The 23,027-nt window shown below is 43.1% G+C and overlaps 1 protein-coding gene across 2 annotated transcripts in view; it reads right to left on the bottom strand.

Moving 5' to 3' along the window:
- pcloa (piccolo presynaptic cytomatrix protein a) overlaps window positions 1-23,027 on the bottom strand; it is a 437,698-nt gene that overhangs the window by 225,194 nt on the left and 189,477 nt on the right. For both annotated transcript variants that reach the window (XM_073066476.1, XM_073066477.1), the window contains 2 exons: window positions 16,433-16,558; window positions 8,164-8,272 (listed from right to left, as the gene is read on the bottom strand). In XM_073066476.1, coding sequence (XP_072922577.1) covers window positions 8,164-8,272; window positions 16,433-16,558 — 235 coding nt within the window. The remainder of the gene's footprint in view (window positions 1-8,163; window positions 8,273-16,432; window positions 16,559-23,027) is intronic.

Below are 23,027 nucleotides of genomic sequence, written 5' to 3'. Positions count from 1 at the left end.
TGGATTTCAGCTTTGTAGCCCTAAATGGGAATATTTGATGTTTTCCATCGGAGCTGGACTCAAAGTGTCGTCACTTATTGGCACCACCTTTACAATCAGGAGAGGGCAACATGTATTTTCTCAAAGGGGTTGGGGGAATGGTATGTGGAGGGATGTTTAGCACTAAAATGGATGGAGAGAGCCAATTGTCAGGGTAAAAGAGAGAGGAAGGAGGAAAAATAATTCAAATGAGGAGGCTGCAGGAGAATGAAGGCTGGAGAACCTAATGTAGTGGTAGGGACATTACCGGAGAGGATTCTAAGACACAGGATCTGTCCGCATTTGGAAAGGCCAGGACTGTTTAGAAATAGTCTGCATGACTTTGTGAATGGGAAATTTTGTGTCATAAGGTTAATTGTGCTTTTTGAGATGTGACGAAAAGGATTAAGGAAGGCAGAGAGATATACATGATCTACATGGATTTTAATAAGTTTTTAGATATGGTCCTGCGTGGTTGGTTGATCAGGAAGGTTAATACATTTGTGCCCCGGATGAACTGATCATTTGGCTTGGTGGAAGGATACAGAGTGTGGTAGTGAGATTTTTTAAAATCCATATTCAAAGTCTGTGACCAGTAGTGAGTTGTGATGATTGATACAAGGTCCCCTGTTATTAATAATCTGAGGTCCTTTGGCAAAATCCTCAAAAGACAATCTTGTTATAAGTACACCTTGTTTGGTTAGATTGACAAATATAAGACCTTAGGACATCCCAATCCTTTTAGATTATCCAACTGTTTGAGCGAGAGTCCATAAGACTTTTTGATAACCTGTGTGATGAGAAGTATGGATGATTGACCATTCTGTAATCTGCTCCGTACATGACCTGAAAACAAAAACCAAAATGGAGCAGGAAGAAAATCAAAGCTGAAAATGTCAAAGACACCATAAAGATAACTCTCCTCAGATAAACTACAACCCCTAACCAACAAGCGCCCTTTGGATTGTGTGCCTAATTTGTTGGACCACAATTAGCACCAGAAAACACTTGGGAAAGTGAAGTCAAAGTGACTGGGAGACCCACAAGCTGATTAACTGGAAGTACAAAATGTTCTTCAATTGAAGGTAAAACGAAGAGTTCCACAGGAATCTGAATGTCAAGTGTTCCTCAACCAGGATTTTTTCTTGTCTTGAATTTCATGGGAAATTATCTGATCTAACCTCATTGTCACCCCTGCTAACAAGAAATCCAAAAGGCCAAATGACAACTGAAAATTACCATGGCCTTATAGCAGATGGGATCAGAGCTGAAATTCTAAAATGTAGTCAGGAGGGACTTCATTCACAAATTAAACTCCTCCTGTTCCACATCCAGGACTTCACAGACGATTGGGACTGTCTTAAAAAAAAGACAAATTTTATTGCAGTAATTCCCGAGGGATCTCTCTGCCGTGTGTTCAAAGATCCTCTTTACCTTCCACATCCTTGTGGATGAAGATCTGCTCCCTGGATCACTGAGTGAGCTTGATCCATGTGAAGACATATTGTACTTTCACTGTGCCAGCCCCAAAAGAAATAACAAACATGGGAGTTTTCTTCTCAAATATGCCTGCCTCAGAAACTCATCACCATCTCATGTTCACCGCATGATGGCAAGCTGCATGCTTAATGTGTGATCAGACAAACAGGTCAGAGAGAAGGGTTGTCCATTTTTGATAAGGGAGGATGTAACAACAGTGCTGAGAGAGGATGTGCTTGAGGGAACATTTAACCAGACAATTTCTGTAGAACCCAGATATAAGAAGGAATAGTCACCTTGGTAGGGCTATTTTATAGACTGCTCCGCCAACCCTGCTACAGTCAACAGGAACTGGAGGAGCAGCTTTGTTAAGAAGCTGCATGTCATTTTGAGAATAGTAGGTTGTGTTTGTTGGAGATTTAAAAGTTCCTGGTATCAGACCAGTCACCCTGAATGCAAAGGGCCAAGCCGATAGGTATATTTAAAGTGGAGCTTGATAGGTTTTTTGATTATAAGGTTGTCAACGGTTAGGGGAAGAAAGCAGTGTACATGGACATCAGCAAGGCCTCTGACAAGGTTCCCATGGTAAACTGGTCCAAAAGGATAGACTATAGCCCATGGGATCCCATGGGATCCCAGGTTCCAAGATTGACTCGGTAATAGTGTGATGGTGGGTTGCTTACATCTGAGTCATAGAGTCAATAGTTAGAAACAAGCAGTCTGCCTGCACTTACCCTACATTAATTCAATGTCTTGTTCTGTTCACACTCTCATCATCTGCACCCATGTTTTACCACCCACTCACACACCCAGGGTAAATTCACTGTGGCCCTTTCACCCCATCTGATGAGGACAGACAGCACCCAAAGTCGGGGTCAAACATGTACCTCTGGTGATGTGAGGCAATGGTTTTTTGTGCCTCAGTACTGTGCTACTGCAATAATGTGATTGGTGTGACACCAGCAGTATGGTGGAAGTTCCAGGTGTCAGGGGTCATGAAGTGTGTGAAGTTACTATTACTAGGGAGAAAGTTCTTGGGAAACTGAAAGATCTGAAGGTAGGAGTCACCTGGACTAGATGGTGTACACTCCAGGGTTCTGAAAGAGGTAGCTGAAGAAATTGTGGAGTAATGATCCTTCAAGAATCACTAGATTCTGGAATGGTTCCGGAGGACTGGAAAATTGCAAATGTCACTCCACTCTTCAAGAAGGGAGAGAGGCAGAAGAAATGAAACTATAAACCAGTTAGTTTGACCTCAGTGGTTTGGAAGTTGTTGGAGTCGATCGTTAAGGATGAGATCTCAGGAGGCACATGATGAAATAGGCCACTGTCAGCATGGTTTCTTCAAGGGAAAATCTTGTCTGACAATTCTGTTGGAATTCTTTGAAGAAATAACAAGCAGGATAGATAAAGGAGAATCGGTTGTTGTTGTGTACCTGGATTTTCAGAAGGCCTTTGACAAGGTCCCACATGTGAAGCTGCTTAACCAGCTATGAGCCCATGGTATTACAGGAAAGATTCTAGCATGGATAAAACAGTGGCTGGTTGGCAGCAGGCAAAGTGTGGGAATAAAGGGAGCCTTTTCTGACTGGCTGCCGGAGACTAGTGGTTTTCCTCAGGGATCTGTGTTGGGACTGATTATTTTACATTATATGTCAATGATTTGGATGATGGAAATGATTATTTTATTGCAGAGTTTGCAGACAATATGAAGATAGGTGCAGGGGCAGGTAGTTTTGAGGAAGCAGGAAGGCTACAGAAGGACATAGAGAGATTAGGGGAATGGGCAAAGAAATGGCAGATGGAATACAGCGTCGGGAAGTGTATGGTCATGCACTTTGGTTGAAGAAATGAAAGGGTAGATTGTTTTCTAAATGGAGAGAAAGTACAAAAAAACTGAGGCACAAAGGGACTTAGGAATCCTTGTGCAGGATTGCCTAAAGGTTAAGACCATAAGACATAGGAGCAGAATTAGGTTATTTGGCCCATTGATTCTGCTCTGCCACTTAATCAGGTTGGGTCTGTGGTGAGGAAGGCAGATGTGATGTTAGCATTCATTTCAACAGGACTAGAACATAAAATCAAGAATGTAATGTTGAGACTTTATAAAGCACTGGTAAAGCCTCACTTGGAGTATTGTGAGCAGTTTTGGGCCCCTTATCTTAGAAAAGATGTGTTGAAACTGGTGAGGGTTCAAAGGAGGTTACAAAAATGATACCAGGATTGAATGGCTTGTCATATAAAGAGCATTTGATGGCTCTGGATCTGTACTCACTAGAATTCATAAGAATGAGGTGTGACCTAATTGAAACCTATCAAATGGTGAAAGGCCTTGATAGAATGGATGTGGAGAGAATGTTTCCTATGATGGGAGAGACTAAGACCAGAGGACACAGCCTCAGGTCAGATGGGTGTCTTTTTAAAACAGAGATGAGGAGGAACTTTGTTAGCCAGAGGATGGTGAATCTGTGGAATTCTTTACCACAGGTTGTTGTGGAGGCCAAGTGTTTATGTATATTTAAGGCAGAGGTTGTTAGGTTCTAGATTGGTCAGGTTATGAAGGGATACAGGAAGAAGGCAGGAGATGTGGCTAAGAGGAAAATGGATCAGCCATGATGAAATGGTGGAGCAGACTCGATGGACCAAATGGCCTAATTCTGCTCCTACATTTTATGGTCTTATGAAAGCTGTGAGAAATGGCACGCCAGATGGATTGGCACCTTATATATCAATAATTTGGATAAGTTTGCAGATATTGCCAAAAATTGGTGGTGTTGAAGACAGGAGAATAGTGAAAGGCAACAGGACAATAATGACCAGTTGGCAACATGGCAGGTGGAATTTAATCCCGATTTGTGGAAGGTGATTCTCTTTGGGAGGACTAATAAAGGTAGGACATAATCCCAGAATGGTAGGTCCTAGAAGGTATTGAGGAACAGATTCCAAGGGCCCCAAAAGGTGGAAGCCCAGGTTAATAAGATGGAGAGGAAACCATATGGGATACCTGACATCATTAGTCAGGTCATGGCACACAAGCATTGAGAGTTCTTTGGGATAAATTCATAAAACATTGTTTAGGCAGAGCGGGAGTATTGTAAATAGTTCTGGTTGGCACACCAAGGAAAGGACAGATTGGCACTGGATAGGATGTGGAAGAGCTTCACCTGGATGCTACACTTCAGCTTTGCAAGGTAATCACAGGCCACACTTTTAAAATGAACAGTAAGAAGCACACATTGGTGATGTGAGGAAGAATAGTCTTCACCTGGAGGTGGTTTCAAGCTGATCACCTTTTGAAAAACTGGTGAACACAGCAACACTTTTAATAAGCATCTAAATGAGGATATGAAACACCAAAGCTTAGTAAACGATGGATCAGGTACTTGTATGTGGGATTAAGTACAGACTGGTACTTGATAGACAACCTGTATTTGGAGTCAGAGGGCACATGTCTGCTCTGTATGACCTTATGTCCGAGGACAACTGTATCTTTCAGATTCTGCAGGCATCCACCCTATCACCCTATTGTTTGTTCAATCCACCTTAACTTTCTCTACATCTTTTATCTTTAACTTTTCATCTGAAGAACAATCATCAACTTGAAATCACAAAGAAGAGAAAATCTGCAGATGCTGGAAATCCGAGCAACACACACAAAACGCTGGAGGAACTCAGCAGCTCAGGCAGCATCGATGGAAAATAGTACGGTCTACGTTTTGGGCTGAGACGCTTCAGCAGAACTGGAGAAAAAAAAAAGATGAGGAGTCAGAGTTAGAAGGTGGGCGGAGGGGAGGAAGAAACACAAGGTGAGAGGTGAAACTGGGAGGCGGAAGAGGGAAGTAACGGGAAGTGGATTGGTGAAAGCTGGAGAAGGGGGATCTAATAGGAGAAGACAAAAGCCCATGGAAGAAAGAAAAGGGGGGAGGGGCACCAGATGGAGACAATAGGCTGGCAAGGAGATAAGGTGAGAGAGGGAAAAGGGGATGGGGAATTGAGGGGGGGGGGGCATTCCCAGAAGTCAGAGAAATCAATGTTCATGCCGTCAGGTTGGAGGCTACCCAGATGAACTATAAGATGTTGCTCCTCCAACCTGAATGTGGTCTCATTGCACCAGTAGAGGATGCCATGGATGGACATGTTGGGATGGGAACAGGAATGGGAAGTGGAATTAAAATGGTTGGTCACTGGGAGATCAAGCTCATTCTTCACCTCCCTCAGGTGCTCCTTTCCCTTTTTCTTTCTTCGTTGGCCTTCTGTCCTCTCGCATTAGATCCCCCCTTCTCCAGTCCTGTATCTCTTTCACCAGTCCACTTCCCGTTACTTCCCTCTTCCCTCCTCCCAGTTTCACCTATCACCTTGAGTTTTTTCCTCCACTCGCCCCGCCTTCTAAGTCTGACTCCTCATCTTTTTTCCTCCAGTCTTGCCAAAGGGTCTCAGCCCAAAACATCAACTGTACTCTTTTCCACAGATGCCGCCCGTCCTGCTGAGTTCCTCCATCATTTTGTGTGTGCTGCTTCAACTTGAAATATCAACTCCATTTTGCTCTCTACAGACGATGCTTGCCCCGCTGAATATTTCCAGCATTTGCAACACTTGGCTTTATAACCATCCAGGAGGCCTTCTTTGGCATACATTTCTTTCAGTTTGAGTCAGAATAACAGGAAAAAAAACTCAATTACAGTCATTTACTTTGACATCTTGCTTGAATTGCTCAATTACTAACTTGTTTTATCAAGGATTTTGTTTAATTGGGAGGCTTTTAAAAACCAACAAAAGGCAACTAAAAAGCCATAAAGAGAGAAAACATGAAATATGAAGGTAAACTGGCCAATAATATAAAAGAGATACCAGAAGTTTTTTTTCAGATATATAAAGAGGAGAGTGGACATTGGACTGTTGGAAAATGACGCTGGGGTGGCAGACAAACTTAATAAGTATTCTGCATCTTTCCTCGCTTTGGAAGACCTTAGCAGTTTGCCAGATTTTCGTGAGTGTCAGGGGGCAGAAGTGAGTGTAGTTGCTAGTACCAAGGTGAAGGTGCTTGGGAAGCTGAAAGGTCTGAAGGTAGATAAGTCACCTGGGCCAGATGGTGTACCCCCCCCCCCCCCCCAGGGTTCAGAAAGAGGTAGCTGATGAGATTGTGGAGCCATTATTAAAGATATTTCAAGTATCAGTAGATTCTGGAATGGTCCTGGAGGACTGGACAATTGCAAATATCACTCCGCTCTTAAAGAAAGGAAGGAGGCAGAAGAGAGTAAATTATAGGCCAATTAGCCTGACTTCAGTGGTTGGGAAGATGTTGGAGTCCATTATTAAGGATGAGGTTTTGCTGTACTTGGAAGAATATAATGAAATGGGCCAAAGTCAGCATGGTCTCAGAAGGGGTTATCATGCCTGACAAATCTGTTGAAATTTTTTGAGGAAATAACAGGCAGGATAGAAAAAGGAGAGTCAGTGGATGATGTTCACGGAATTTCAGAAGGCTTTTGAAAATACATGAGGCTGCTTAACTAGGTAAGACCCAATGGTATTACAGGAAAATACTAGCATGGATAGAAGATTGGTTGACTTGGCAGGAGGCAAAGAGTGGGAAAAAAAGGAACCTTTTCTGGTTGGCTGCCGGTGACTAGCGGTGTGCCACAAGGAATTGAGGCATAGATTATTTTCTAAACCAGGAAGAACATTCAAAAATCAGAGGTGCAAGGGGACTTGGGGGCCCTTGTGCAGGTTTCCCTAAAGGTCAATGTGCAAGTTGTGTGATAAGGAAGCCATATGCAATGTTAACATTCATTTCGAAAGGACCATTATATGAGAGCAAGGACGTAACGCTGAGACTTCATAAGGCATTGGTCAGACTGCACTTTCAGTTTTTTGAGCAGATTGGGGGCCCTTATCTAAGAAAAGGCACTGGAGAGGATCCGGAGGAGGTTCACGAGAATGAATCTGGGAATGAAAGGGTTAATGCATCAGGAGCATTTGATGGCTCTGAGTCTGTGCTCGCTGGAGTTTAGAAGAATGAGAGGGAATCTCATTGAAACTTATTGAATATTGGAAGGCCTAGGTAGAGTGGATGTGGCAAGGATGTTTCCTATAGTTGGGGTGGCGGGGGGGTGGGGGGGGGGGTGGTTGAAGCTAGGACCAGAGGGCAGTGTCTCAGAATAGAAGGATGTCCATTTAGAACAGAGATGAGGAGGAATTTCTTTAGCCAGAGGATGGTGAATCTGTGGAATTCATTGCCACATACGGCTGTGGAGGCCAAGTCTTTGGTATATTTAAAGCAAAAGTTGATAGGTTCTTGATTAGTCAGGGTGTGAAACATTCTGAAGAGAAGGGAGGAGAATGGGGTTGAGAGGAATAACAAATCACAGCAGATGTGATGGGCTGACTGCTCAGATTCTGCTCCTCTGCATTATGGTCTAATATAAAATTCTTTATGAGGATTTTGGCCTGAGATAAAATAAATACTGGAGTTTGAGGACAACGTGCACTGTGATTGATAGCATTGTAGTTTGTTCCTGTTGAAGGAACAGCTGAACTGAAACGCAATTGGATGTGATATTCTTCGATATTCATCAAGCACACGCATTTGGGTGCTTCACCTTAACATGATGCAAAATAAAAGTCATGGAGTTTGAATGGTAACAGAAAGGTGGGGGAAAAACTCACAGTCTTACACATATTTCAGCTTCCCGAACTGGGACACCAATGACGCATTGCACTTCCTCATAGGTTTTACCAGTCAAAGGAATTCCATTCCACTCAAGAACTTGCATTCCTACCAAACAAAGCACACAGAATTAGACTGTCAAAGAGCCCTTAAGTAGCCCTAGCTAGCTGTCGATATCATTCAATTACTTTACTCTAAAGGAATTACTTTAGCTTCATTTAGCTGTTCATTCACTAAATGTGCAACCCAGTCTCTGATGTTAACCATTTTAACAAATGGTCCGGATAAATGTACTGCTGCTGCATTTCTGTTTATTCAGACCAATATGCTTAGTTGAAATGGAAATGAAGGCTGTTGAAATCTTTGAACTATTGCATTATATAAATAGCAAAAGCAACATTTTGAGAATTGTCAGTCTTTAATATTTTAAACACTTAAATGTTTTAAAAGCTATTTCACAGCAAACAGGGAAAGTCTTTTTGAAACACATCAAACATGCATTTTAATAGCAATTACTATTTTAATAGTAATTTTACTCATGAAATCAAGCATATCTCTAGATGGGTAAACACAAGAAAACAAGGAAACAGTAAAGTGAAAAAAAACGGATGTTCCAACTTACACTTAGGGTAATGTTAGCGAGTCAATATAAGGGGTCGGTAATTATGGCCAAAAACTTTGAGTGCTGCACAAAATAAATGGCAAAATAAAAAGGACAATAAGCATGCATTTCCAAAGTAAACTATCATTTCTGCATTGGTATCTTTCCTTTCTTTATTTTCCAGTTACAAGAGCCTACCAGCATTGCATGTGAGACAGTTTAATATCTCAAACCTTGAAAATAAGACCATTTATAAATACCCTGAAAGTTGAGGACAGTGGGATGTGTGCTGAAGTTTCCCTGTTATCAACTGCAAGCACATTTCTCTTTCCCTTTTGCAATCGTTGCATCCACACAACCTTCTCAACTAGTTTCACAACACTGGTATTTCTAGTTCTCCTTGTCGGAGGCATTTTCCTTCATTACAGAATGTAGGCTGAACTAGGAAGGCAGTGTTTTCTCTTCCATTCTAATTCCCCAGAATAAGATGATTAGGTGTCTTCTTGAAACATGTACTACAATATCTCAGAGGGCAGTTAAGAATAATCTGCCATGAGGTGGGTCTGGAATTACAGATCAATCACAGATCACAGAAAGCAGATTCTGTTTAGAAAAAAGGGCAACAGATTACCCCATGGATATGAACTAATGACTGCCGGTTGAGATTTTTGGATTATGAACACAAGTCAGGGGGGCAAATGGAATAATATCTGTCCACTTGTCTGGATCAGTCAAGTTCCAATGACAGTCAAGAATCTCAGCACCATCCAAGATAAAACAGCCTAATTGGCAAATAATTCACCAGCCTAAGCATTCACTTCTGCCAAAGCTAGCACATTATGGCACAAACAAGAGAAAATCTGCAGATGTTGGAAATCCAAAGCAGCATACCAAAATGCTAGAGGAACTCAGCAGGTCAGGCAGCATCTATGAAAAAGAGTAAACAGTCAATGTTTCAGACCAAGACCCTTCATCGGGAATAGTAGATTACATTCCATTTACAATATTCCTGAGGTGACTTGCTGAGTTTCTCCAATAGTGAAAAATCAAATTGGTGGAGGAGCTCGGCATGTGGGGGAGTGAAAGGGAGAAGGAAATGTTGCTGCTTCCAATCGACCAGTTTCTGCAACAGTACCTTCCAAACACATGATTTGGCCTGGAAAGTACAGCTGGCTCACAGGAACACACATCTCTGAATTCACCTCCACAAACAGGCAGTATTTCATTATTGTCACTGAATCTAAATATTGAACTCCATATCTATCAACACTTTGGAACTGTAGTAGTTTAAGATGGAGGGTGGGAGACTGGCAACGCATACATGCTGCCCATGTCTTGCCTGTACTCTATCAATGAAGACAGAAAAATATCTAAGTTACAGGTCAAACCATGAAAAGTTGCTTTGCTGTGATGATGTGCTTGCAAATTGGGATAATTCATCATGAGGAAAGTTTTTACACCTGCAGACAACCTGGTACTTTCTGTTCCTTGGGTGGAAGGATAAACATTGCTTTCAATAGCTGCTCGATCAGAATATCTGAAGCATGCAACTCATTTCCCTTTGGAATCCATGGCTGGAAAGATTGTCACTGAACACCATTTAACTTTAGTCTTTGGTTGTTGACACATTGGCTCAGTGAAACACTTGCTGCCTTTTTCTAGATAGACTCTAAAACTGTAGCCTGAGACATCCAAAGTTCTTTGAAGCTACAACATTGAAGATTTACCACCACAGCTGAAATAACAAAACATTACTTCAACCCAATAACTAAACATAAAGGCTGCAGACCATTAGAGCACAAGATTTAGGAGCAGAATTAGGCTATTTGGCCCATCGGGTCTGCTCTGCCATTCCATCATGGCTGATCCATTTTCCCTCTCAGCCCCAATCTCCTGCCTTCTCCCGGTCTCCCTTTGTACCCTGATCAATCAAGAATCTAACAACCTCTGCCTTAAATATACATAAAGACTTGGCCTCCACAGCTGCCTATGGCAATAAGTTCCACAGATTCACCACTCTCTGGTTAAAGAAATTCCTCTTCATGTCCATTCTAAAAGGATGCCCCTGTCTTCTGAGGCTGTGTCTTCTGGTCATAGGAAACATCCTCTCCACGTCCACTCCTCTTACCATGTGAAAGGTTTTATAGGATCCCTTTTCAATCTAAAAAATGATCTAGTGCTTTCCCAGTGTGTATGATGAATATCTCTTCTTGAGGGTACAGATATCAATTTTAACCAATGTTTCAATGATAAACTCTGCCATCTTCATCAGGGATGCATAAATGTGTCCACTCAACCTACAGCTGGTGCCTCCACTGTGCCTACAGTTGATGCTTCTGTTGCTCCTATAGCCCATGCCTCTTCTAAACTGCCAAGTCCATGTCTACAGTCAGTGCCTCCGCCACATCAGTCGGCACCTCCGCCGTACCTACAGTCGGTGCTTCTACCACATCAGGCGGTGCCTCTGCTGCACCTACTCTGAAATTCCTCCCCTGCATTTTCTGCCTGTGATCTCTCGTCCTTCACCATCTATCAGAGTGATCAACCTCCAACTTCTAATAACTTACCCACTACTAACATCAGGCCCACTGGCCGATAATTTCCCAGCTTGTTCTTACAGCCTTTCTTAAACAAAAGAATAACATCAGCAATCCACCAGTCCTCTGGCACCTCACCTGTAGCCAAGGACATTTTAAATATCTCTGCTAAGGCCCCTGCAATTTCTTCACTATCCTTCCACAGGGTACAAGGGAACACCATGTCATGGCCTGGTAATTTATCCACTTTAATTTTCCTCAAGACACCAAGCAACAATTCCTCTGTAACTTGTTATGGTCCATGACCTCACCACTGTTTTTCCTCTCCCAAGTAACTACAAATGCAAAAACAACCCATTAAGATCTCCTCCTCTCTTTTTGATCCATGCATAGATGACCACGACAATCTTCAAGAGGACCAATGCTGTCCCTTGCTATCATTTGCTATTACTACCCTCTTCAGAGCGGGTAACACTCCCAGTTATGTGTCAAACTTAGAAGTTGCTGCTTCACCTGCAAGTTCAAAGCACTAATATAGATCGTTGCCCCAATATTGAGCCTCAGAAACTTTTGGTTATCCTCTGGTCTGTAAAGAAACCATTCACCAAGACCCTCTATAACCTGTTAGTGAGTGAAATGGGTAACTATGGGTAAATGTGTCTTTTATGTCACATGCTTGAACTTTGCTGATGACACTTTTATATCACATTTTCCATACTTCTATAAGTTCTTGAACAGTTCCTTTTCATTAGAAGCTAGCAAGTGTGAAGTAACATTGAAGCAGGGAGCAAGAGAGAAATGGGAGATCAGTAGTTGGGAAAATGCAGAAATCTATCTTTAGAAAAGTGCACTTTGAAAATTGAATAGGATTTGGCAGTCAATGGGGATTAAAACAAGAAATCGTGTTTGACACATCTATTCCAAGATCTTTGGCAAGATAACTGGCAGAACAATCCATCAGAACCCCATAGATAGGGAGTGGAACAAATCCTCCGAGAAACTTGAGGAACTTTCTCTAAGGAGAAAAAAAATGAAGTTTTCCCTTTTCTACTTCCCACTGACCTTTGATTTATGGTATCATGAATATAGCTGGTTGATTCAAGATCCAGACAACAGAAGTCTCGTTGTTTTGATCGCTGTGATTATTTTCAATTATACCTTTACTTCTGACATCTTTGTAAATATGGGTTACTGTAGATCCACACATATGTTGACTTTAAATGAACATGCAATATAGATGTTGAGCATCTAACCTATTTTAAACCAGCGGGCACGTTCGTTCATGATGTGCTGTGTCATATGACAAGGGTGGTCATGGTGTTTCCATGATCATTATTGTTCTTGGCAAATATTTCCACAGAAGTGGTTTCCCATTGCCTTCTTCTGGGCAGTGTCTTTACAAGATGGGTGACCCCAGCCATTACCAATACTCTTCAGTGGTCGCATAACCAGGATTTGTGATGAGCACCAGCTGCTCATACGAGCAGCCACCACCTGCTCCCATGGCTTCATGTGACCCTGATCGGGGGGCTAAGCAGGTACTACACCTTGCCCAAGGGTGACCTACAGACTAGTGGAGGGAAGGAGCGCCTTACAGCTCCTTTGGTAGAGATGTATCTCCACCCTTCCAGAAGGTAAAGTAGAGAGAAAATGGAAACAAGCAACGATGCCCTGCTATTTGTTACAGATGACTTATCTGTGTGTGTATCAGTTGTTTAGACCAACTGACCTTGTGTCAACAAATTCTGTAACCATATTGACCTTCAAAACTGAACTAGTTGTATCCTAACAAACTGATCACACCTTCTGCTACTATAATCAGGAATTAAAAGCAGAAAATGCTGGATATTGCATTAAGGCAGCAACTGTGAAGGGAGAAACATATTTACATTTCAGTCACTGAAATGACGAACAGTCTTGGACATGAAACTATTTAGTTCTCCGTGGATATTATGCAACTTGCTGACAAAGTTTAGCATCCCCTCTTCTTGTTTCAGATTTCCCGTACTTGCAGTTGCTGTCATTCTGTTTCACTGCCTCTGCTTCCAGTAACATTGCCTCTTGGTGCAAACTTCTATGGTAGGACAAAGTTTTCTTGGATTTTCTGAAAGCTTTTGACAAGGTGCTGCACAAGAGGCTGCCAAACGAGATAAAAGCCCATGGTATTTCAGGAAGGGAACTAGCATAGATAGAAGATCTATAATGAGACAGCCTACAGAGAGAAGGTGGAAAAGCTCGAGGCCTGGTGTCAGGCAAATAACCTCTTCCTCAATACCAGCAAGCCAAATGAGATGGTTATCAACTTCAGCAGAACTTGTACCTCCGACACCCCTCTTTACACTGGCAGCACAGCCGTTTCAAACTCCTGGGAGTGCACATTCTTGCACAAATTCTCATAGTTCCAGAACACATCCTACACAGTCAGGAAAGCTTACCAATGAATCTGCATTCAAGGACATATATGCAGAAAGGTGCCAAAAAAAAGGCCAGTAACATCATGAAGGATCCCACCCACCCTACTCATGGACTGTTTGTCCCACTCCCATCATTCCCATACTTAACATCCATTTCAGGACCACCAGACTCAAAACCAGTTCTTTTCTCCAAGCAATAAGGCTGATAAACTCCTCCACCCACTAACCCACCCCTACACGTCCCCCACCATCACTACTTTACCGTTTTCTACCAGTCATGTTATGTACAGACACTCCTGTGCCTAGCATCATCTTATGGTCGTACAATCAATTGATGGACATGATATAAGCAATCTTAAGTATTTATATTTATTGTGTTTTTTATTGTAGTGTTCTTTATCTTATTGTGCATCTTTATGCTGCATCAGATCTGGAGTAACAATTATTTCATTCTGATTTCACATGTGAACTGGAAATTACATTAAATAATCGGATCTTGAATCTAAAGACGACCTTTTCTAGTTGACTGCCAGAGACCAATGGTGTTCGGCAAGGAGCGGTTGTTAGGCCCACTTCTCTTCATGTCACATGTCAATAATTTGAATGACAAAATTGATGGGCTTGTGGCCAAGTTTGTGGAAGATACGAAGATAGGGAGGGGCAGGCAGCGTTAAGGAAGCAGGGTGTCTACAGAAGGACTTTGATAGACTAGGAGGATGGAAGTTGGGAAGTGTATGGTCATACACTCGGTAGAAGGAACAAAGACTTGCCATGTTGACTATCCCTAACCAATCCCTGTTTATCCAAATACATATATCCAGTCCCTGGCACTTCACCTGTGGCTGAGGATATTTAACTATCTCTGCAAGGGTCCCTGCAATTTCTGCATTAGCCTCCACAGGGTCTCCCACCTTGTTCCAGAGGAAAATTTTGTTTCATGTTATCCATTTGTTCTTAACATATCTGTAGAAGCTCTTAGGATTCCCCTTCACCTTGTCTTCTAGAGTAACCTCGTGCCTTCTTTCAGCCCTTCTTTCTTAAGTGTTCTCTTGCATTTCTTATACTCCTCAAGTACCTCACATCTTCCTACCTGCCTACACCTGCTATGCACCTCCTTTTAAACAGGGCCACAGTATATCTTGAAAACCAAGGTTCCCCTAGACCTCCCCTTTTACTCTGAGGGCATATACAAGCTTTGTACTCTCAATATTTCACGTCTGAAGGCCACCCACTTTCCAAGTTCACCTTTGCCAGAAAACAGCCTGTCCCAATCCACACTTGCCAGATCCTTTCAGATACCATCAAAATTGGACTTCACTTAATTTAGAATCTCAGCTCGGGGACCAGACCTATCCTTTTCCATAATTACCTTGAAGTTAATGACCACAGATGCAAAATGCTCCCTTACACAAACTTGCCTGTCTCACCTGCTGTGTCACGTTCCCTAATAGGAGATCCAGTATCGTACCTCTCGTGAGATGTCCTTTTAGAACAGGGATGAGGAGGAATTTCTTCAGCCAGAGGATGTTGAATCAGTGGAATTCATTGCCACAGATGGCTGTGGTGACCAAGTTGTTGGTCATTTAAAGTGGAGGTTGATAGATTCTGGATTAGTAAGAGTGTCAAAGGTTATGGGTGGAAGGCAGGAGAATGGGGTTGAGAGGAATAGTAAATGAGGTGGAGCAGACTTGATGGGTCAAATGGCCTAATTGTGCTCCTATGTCTTATGGAGCACCATTAGGGTTGGGGTTATGGCCTTACATCTCCTATAGTCTCCTGTGTCTTATGGAGCACCATTAGGGTTGGGGTTATGGCCTTACATCTCCTGTGTCTTATGGAGCACCATTAGGGTTGGGGTTATGGCCTTACATCTCCTATAGTCTCCTATGTCTTATGGAGCACCATTAGGGTTGGGGTTATGGCCTTACATCTCCTATAGTCTCCTGTGTCTTATGGAGCACCATTAGGGTTGGGGTTATGGCCTTACATCTCCTATAGTCTCCTATGTCTTATGGTCTTATTTTACTTATTTTACAGGGGACTTTTTCAATGGCTTTTATATGTGGTTATTCTAAATTGTTGTTGTTCAGTAATTAAGTTGAGCCTGAATCTTTGTGAAAACCATAGGGTTTTCATGGCAAGATATGGAAGTAGATTGCCAGGCCTTTCTTCTGTGCAGACCCTGCTGCAGAACTCGGGACCACCTGCCTTGAGGTCCAGTGCTGATGCCACTACATCACCAGCTGGCCCTATTCTAAATTGCCTTTTTCTTAATTAACCTTGTTGTAGTCCATAACTGTAGATTCATAACTGTAGTGAAGAAGATATTTTTTCCAATGCTGGTTCCTTAAGAGCGATCCTGTTGCACCCTCTCTTCCTGACAACCCTGACAATTACTTTATTTATAGAGTTGATCTAATTCCCTTAATGATCTAATGGACCCTATTGCTACCACCATTGTGGTGCATGAAACAAAGAGCAGATATTTCCTGGATCAAGCATAACAGGGAAAAAACTGCCTACTCAAGTGATAATGACCCAGGAAGTGACGCCAGGTGTAGCTTCTGGTTTATCATCCTTTGGTGTTGATAAACCAGAAGCTACATTTATTATCTCAGGGACTTTGCCATAAAAAGGAAAATCAATGAATTGGTATGATATCTATCAAATCATGACTTATTAAATTAAAGATTCCCAGCCTGAAAAATCCACTTACCTTCTGTGAGTTTGCCTGTTTGCTCTGCAGCACCCCCAGGAGTAACCTTGGCAATGTAGGCACCGATTTCTCCATTCCTTCCTGGAATTTCTTTTCCACCAATAATCTTGATTCCTAATCCATTTCCTGGTAACAAGAAATAAATATTAACAACGGGAAGTGATAAATATCTGGAATATTTCCAAGATATTTCTATGCAAAATTCCTGTTAGCATGGCTGTTTGATCACTTTGCACATCTCAACCCTGCAGTTCCGAATTCCACGAGATCTCTGGAGCACTACATGTGGTAAAAGCTACGGAAACATCTCAATTCTGTATGTACACGATATTAACCAAACGGCAGAATATTTAGCTCACTGTAGGAAGGTCTTTCAGGTGTAAAATAAAAGCATACTCAAGTGGAGAAAACAAAGTGTTAAGCTTAATTTCACAACAGCTGCACAGGCAAAATTGTGCTCCTATTTCAAAAATCATACGCAAAGAATCCAAGCATTGTTTGAGGGTGATTCTTCAGCTTCTGTTGGGGATGAAGGAGACAACTGATGTCTCAAGAAGGAAGACTAATCAAGCTGTACTAATGTAGAGAGAAAATGGAGTCAGAGTCAGGGGCGGAGGAATTACAGTGGACAAAATTCTGAAGTAGGCAGAGTTAAGAGAGTTAAAATTGATAATGAGACAATCAGCACAGGCATTGTGGGGCAAAAGGTCACAATGTGCTATAATGTTCTATGTATGCGCTTTGAAAGGCTGCAATATTCCATAAGACCATCGGACATAGGAGAAGAATTAGGCCATTCGGCCTATCCATTCTCCTTTGCCATTCCATCATGGCTGATTTATTAACCCTCTCAACCCTATTTTCCTGCTTCTCCCCGTAACCTTTGACACCCTGTTTAATCAATCTTCGCCTTAAATATACCCAATGATTTGGCCTCCACAGCCGTCTGTGACAATGAATTCTGCAGAAGAAAGGAAATTACAGGTCAGTTAGCCTGACTTCAGCGGTTGGAAAGATGTTAGAGTCTATTATTAAGAATGAGGTTGAGGTACTTGGTGGCTTATGACAAAATAGGCTAGAGTTAGCATGGTTTCCTGAATGGGAAATCTTGCCTGACAAATCTGTTGGAATTATTTGAGGAAATACCAGGCAGGACAGACAAAGGAGAGTTGGACTTTCAGAGACTGCGTACTTGGATTTTCAGAGAGCCTTTGACAAGGTGCCAAACGTGAGACCGCTCAGCATGCTAAGAGCCCAGGGTATTACAGGAAAGATACTGAAATGGACAGAGCATTGGCTGACTGGCAGGAGGCAAAGAGTGGGAATAAAATGAGCCTTTTCTGGTTGGTTGCCAGTGACTAGTGGCGTTCCAACGAGGTTGGAGTTGGTACGGCTTCCTTTTACGTTATATGTCAATGACCTAGATAACAGAAGTGATGGCTTTGTGGCCAATTTTGCATCTGATACGAAGATAGTTGGAGGGGCAGGTAATGTTGAGGATGCAAGGGGATTCAGAAGGACTTAGACAAGTTAGGAGAATGGGCAAAGAAATGTCAGGTGGAATACAATGTCCGGAAGTGTATGATCAATCACTTTGATAGAATGAATAAAAGGGTAGACTATTCTCTAAATGGGGAAAATTCAAAAATCCAATGTGCAAGGGGACTTGGGAGTTCTCGTTCAGGACTTCCTGCAGGTTAATTTGCAGGTCTGTGGTGAGGAAGGCAAATGCAACATTAGCATTCATTTAGAAAGGTCTAGAATATAGAAGCAAGGATGTAATGCTGAGACTTTAGAAGGCACTTGTGAGACTGTACTTGAAATATTATGAGAAGTTTTGGGCCCCTTATCTGAAAAAGGATGAGCTGACATTGGAAAAGGTTCAGAGGAGGTTTGTGGGAATAATTCCAGGAGTGAAGGGGTTATCATATGAGGAGCGATTGATGGCTCTGGGCCTGTACTCATTGGAATTTAGAAGAATGAGAAGGAATCTCTGAAACCTTTTGAGTACTGAAAGGTCTAGGTGGAGTGGATGTGGAGGGGAGGCTTCCTACAGTGGGGGAGTCTCGGACCAAAGGGCACAGATTGAGAAGAGAGGAACGTCCATTTAGAATGGAGAAGATGAGGATTTTCTTTAGCTAGAGGGTGGTGAATCTGCGGAATTTGTTGCCACAGGCAGCAATGGAGGTCAGGTCACTGGGTGTGTTTAAGGCAGAGATCGATTTTTTCTTGGTTAATCAGGGCATGAAGGGTTACGAGGAGAAAGTAGCAGAATGGGGTTAAGAGGAAAATGGATCAGCTATGATATAATGGTGGAGCAGACTTGATGGGCGAAATGGCCTAAATCTTTTCTTATGTCTTATGGTCTTATATTTTTTCTCCGGGACCTCCTCCCTTGTCCAAAGTATGCCATTGCTACCAATATGTCCCACGACTTCCACCTATTCACTCTCCCCCTTTAGAATGCTGTGGACCTGATCCAAGGCATCTCAGACCCTGGCACTTGGCAAGCGACATACCACCCGGATGTCTCTTCGATGCCCACAGAATCTGCCGTCTTCTCCTCCAATTATGGAATCTCCGATCGCACCTGCACTCCTCTCCTCCCCCGCTCCCTTCTGAGCCTCAAAGACAGACTCAGTGCCAGAGATCAAGCTGCTGTGGCTTCCCCCCCCCCCCCCCCCCCCCCGGTAGGACAACAGGGTTCAAAGTGATATACTTACTGCTGAGGGGGGCAGCTGCAGGGTCACTCAGCACCGGCTGCCTATTGCCTTTCCTTCTGCGGACAGTCACCCAGGTACATGCCTCCCGCAACCTAGGGGTGGCTACCTTCTCTTAGCTCTTATCCATCACCTCCTCAGTTTTCCATATGTGCCATCCGGCTGCAGCTCCTGTTCCTTAACACGGTTTCTAGGAGCTGCAGCTCAATGCACTTCATGCAGATATCATTATCAGGGAGACTGGGGCTCCCCAAAAGTTTCCACAAGGAACTCTGGACTTAATCTCAGTGCACCAGCTACGTACTCACAGAAAACAACCCACTTACTAGAAACTTAGAACCCCTGCCTCTGCTTGTCCAAGCCTGTTTTCACCTAAGCGTGTTGAGCCAAAGCCTGATCACTCTAACACTGTCCGCTCACACAGTAGCCTCTCCACTTACATCTCACCTGTTTTTATTGGCTCTGACCTTATAGCTGTTTATTGTCTATTGGCCTGATAGCTGCCTGCCGAGAAGTTTCGAAAGCCCTTTTTGAACCTTGCGCTGTCACCACCGAACGACCTCTCAGACTGGTTGCCACCTCTGAAAAGTCCCGAAAGCACCTGACCTCTTTTTAAACCTCGCACTGCGTCACCAATGAATGACCTCTTGTGCTAATTGCTGCCCGCTGAGCCCATTCCCAGAAGGATGATGGGTTATTCCTCTAGTTTATACTGGGCCACGCAGGAAGGTTGGGACAGATTCGATGGAGTGGAAATGGGCTGGTGTGATGGTCGACAGGCAGTGGTAAACATTTAAAAACAAATAAAGAACCTGCCACTTAGATATTCATTTCTGGTGCAATAATGAAAAAAGGAAGCACAATCCAGCTATGGCTGAGAGAGGAAATTAAAGATAGTATTTTGTCCAAAGAGGGGTCATACAGAAACAGAAAACCTACAGCACAATACAGGCCCTTCGGCCCACAAAGTTGTGCTGAACATGTCCCTACCTTAGAAATTACTAGGGTTACCCATAGCCTTCTATTTTTCTAAGCTCCTTGTATCTATCCAAAAGTCTCTTGAAAGACCCTATCGTATCTGCCTCCACCACCGTTGCCGGCAGCCCATTCCACTCATTTACCACTCTCTGTGTAAAAACCTTACCCCTGACATCTCCTCTGTACCTTCTCCCAAGCACCTTAAACCTGTGCCCTCTTGTGGCAGCTATTTCAGCCCTGGGAAAAAGCCTCTGACTATCCACACAATCAATGCCTCTCATCATCTTATACACCTCTGTCAGGTCACCTCTCATCCTCTGTCGCTCCAAGGAGAAAAACATGCTCCCCAATCCAGGCAACATCCTTGTAAATCTCCTCTGCACCCTTTCTATAGTTTCCACATCCTTCCCATAGTGAGGCGACCTGAACTGAACACAGTACTCCAAGAGGGGTCTGACCAGTGTCCTATATAGCTGCAACATTACCTCTCAGCTCCTAAACTCAATGCCATGATTGATGAAGGCCAATACACCATATGCCTTCTTAACCACAGTGTCAACCTGCGCAGTTGCTTTGAGCGTCCTATGGACTCGGACCCCAAGATCCCTCTGATCCTTCACACTGCCAAGAATCCTACCATTAATACTATATTCTTCCATCATGTTTGTCCTACCAAAAATGAACCACCTCACACTTACCTGGGTTGAACTCCATCTGCCACTTCTCAGCCCAGTTTTGAATCCTATCAATGTCCCGCTGTAACCTCTGACAGCCCTCCACACTATCCACAACACCTCCAAACTTTGTGTCATCAGCAAACTTGCTAACCCATCCCTCCACTTTCTCATCCAGGTCATTTATAAAAATCACGAAGAGTAAGGGTCCCAGAACAGATCCCCAAGGCACTCCACTGGTGACCAACTTCCATGCAGAATATGACCCGTCTATAACCATACTAGAAAAAGAATCAAGCCTTACGATCGGGAGCAATTTTATATTCAGCAGTAATGGACCATGTGATTGAAAACTTAAACAGAGCACAACAGTCAACTCACAAGAAACATACAAGTAACTGGAAAAGCTTCTCACAGTGATATTCCTTTTCAGCAAAGCTCATTGTAATGCCAATCTATGCTAATCCTAATTACCAGCACTTGGTCCGTAGCTTTCTCTGCCGAGAGATGCTGTGAGAGTAACACACACAAAATGCTGGAGGAGCTCAGAAGGCCAGGCCCAAAACATCCACTGTACCCTTTCCCTAGATCCTGCCCGGCCTGCTGAGTTCCTCCAGCATGTTGTGTGTGTTGCTCGGACTTCCAGCATCTGCAGATTTTCTCTTGTTAATGTCGTGACAGTCTCTGCCTTCATCACCCTCTCAGGGATTATGGTTCCAAACTTCAATCACCTTCTGCTTAAAATAACTCTTCTTTTTAGACTACACATCGTTCTCCTCACATGGCCTCTGGTTACAGACACTTCTACTATGAAAAGTTTACTACTGCCAACCCTAACTAGCTTCCTCATGATCGTGTAGAAATCTTATATAATGTATAAAGATGGTTCTCCTTCAACCATCTGTGTTAAAAGAAAGCAAACGCAGTGTATCCAGCCTCCTCCTGACTGTGACACTCTACCCCAGCAACATCCTGGTGAAACTCCTTTCCCTGCATTTCCCAGAGCAGTCACACCCTACCTTACTGTTATGACCAAAACTGCACACAATATTCCAGACATGGCCTCGTCAATGTCTTACAAAGTTATATCATAACTTCTCTGCTCTTACATTGTATGCCCTGGCCAGTGAAGGCTACCTTCTTCACCTCTCTGTCTGCTTGTCCTGCCACCTCTAGGGATCTCTGGACTAACACTGCAGAAATAGAGCACTGAATTAGGTCATCCATGATTTTAATAAGACCATAAGGCATAAGCCATGGGACAGAAATTGGCCATTCAGCCCATCAAGTGTGCTCTCTCATTCCATCATGGCTTATTATCGCTCTCAATCCCATTCCCCTGCCTTCTCCCCATCATCTCTGATGCCCTTACTAATCTAGTACCAATGAACCTCAACTTTAGAATTGCCCAATGACTTGGTCTCCAGGCTGATTGGTCACAACATTGCATTGATGTAGTACAAGATAAAACTGCAAAAAAATGGACAATAAAGTGTAACAGGTACAGAGAAGGTGCTGTGCAGTTAGACAATAAGATTGTGAGGTCAAAAGACTATTTTGTAGTACTTGGGAACCATTCAATAGTCTTATGACAGCAGGATAGAAGCAGTTCTTGAGTCTGTTGGTACGTGCTTACAGGCTTTTCTATTCTCTGCCTAATGGGAGGGGTGAGAATATTCGGGGTGTGTGGGTTCTCTGGTTATGCTGGCTGCTTTCCTGAGGTCCAATGTAGAGAAATTGAAGGAGATAAGTTATAATCAAGGAAGGAAGCCACATCTGTGGAGAGAGAGTAAATAAATGAAGGGAAGTGATTGTTAGAGATGGAAGAGTGGCCATGAGACTCCCAAACACTTGGGCCCCTACGCCCATTCCTGTCTCCATCTGGAGTGGTTGTCATTGCAGTAGGATGCCACCAGGTGGGAGTGTTGTTCACAGGGGATCTGTCATTGTGATAGAACACCACCAGGTGGGAGTGTTGTCCATGGGGAAAGGGGGCACCTGTCTTAATGGTGGCAGCGTAGAAGTTTGTCGTAGGTTACGTAGGTTAGCCTGACATCAGTGGTGGGGAAAATGCTAGAGATAACAGCACATTTGGAAAGCGGTGAAATCATCGGACAAAGTCAGCTTGGATTTGTGAAAGGAAAATCATGTCTGACGAATCTTATAGAATCTTTTGAAGATGTAACTAGTAGAGTGGATAGGGGAGAACCAATGGATGTGGTA

Source organism: Hemitrygon akajei, chromosome 14 (assembly GCF_048418815.1).
Source record: "Hemitrygon akajei chromosome 14, sHemAka1.3, whole genome shotgun sequence".
NCBI lineage: Eukaryota > Metazoa > Chordata > Chondrichthyes > Myliobatiformes > Dasyatidae > Hemitrygon > Hemitrygon akajei.
The sequence above is the reverse complement of the archived record's forward strand: the minus strand, read 5'-3'. Positions and strand labels throughout refer to the sequence as shown.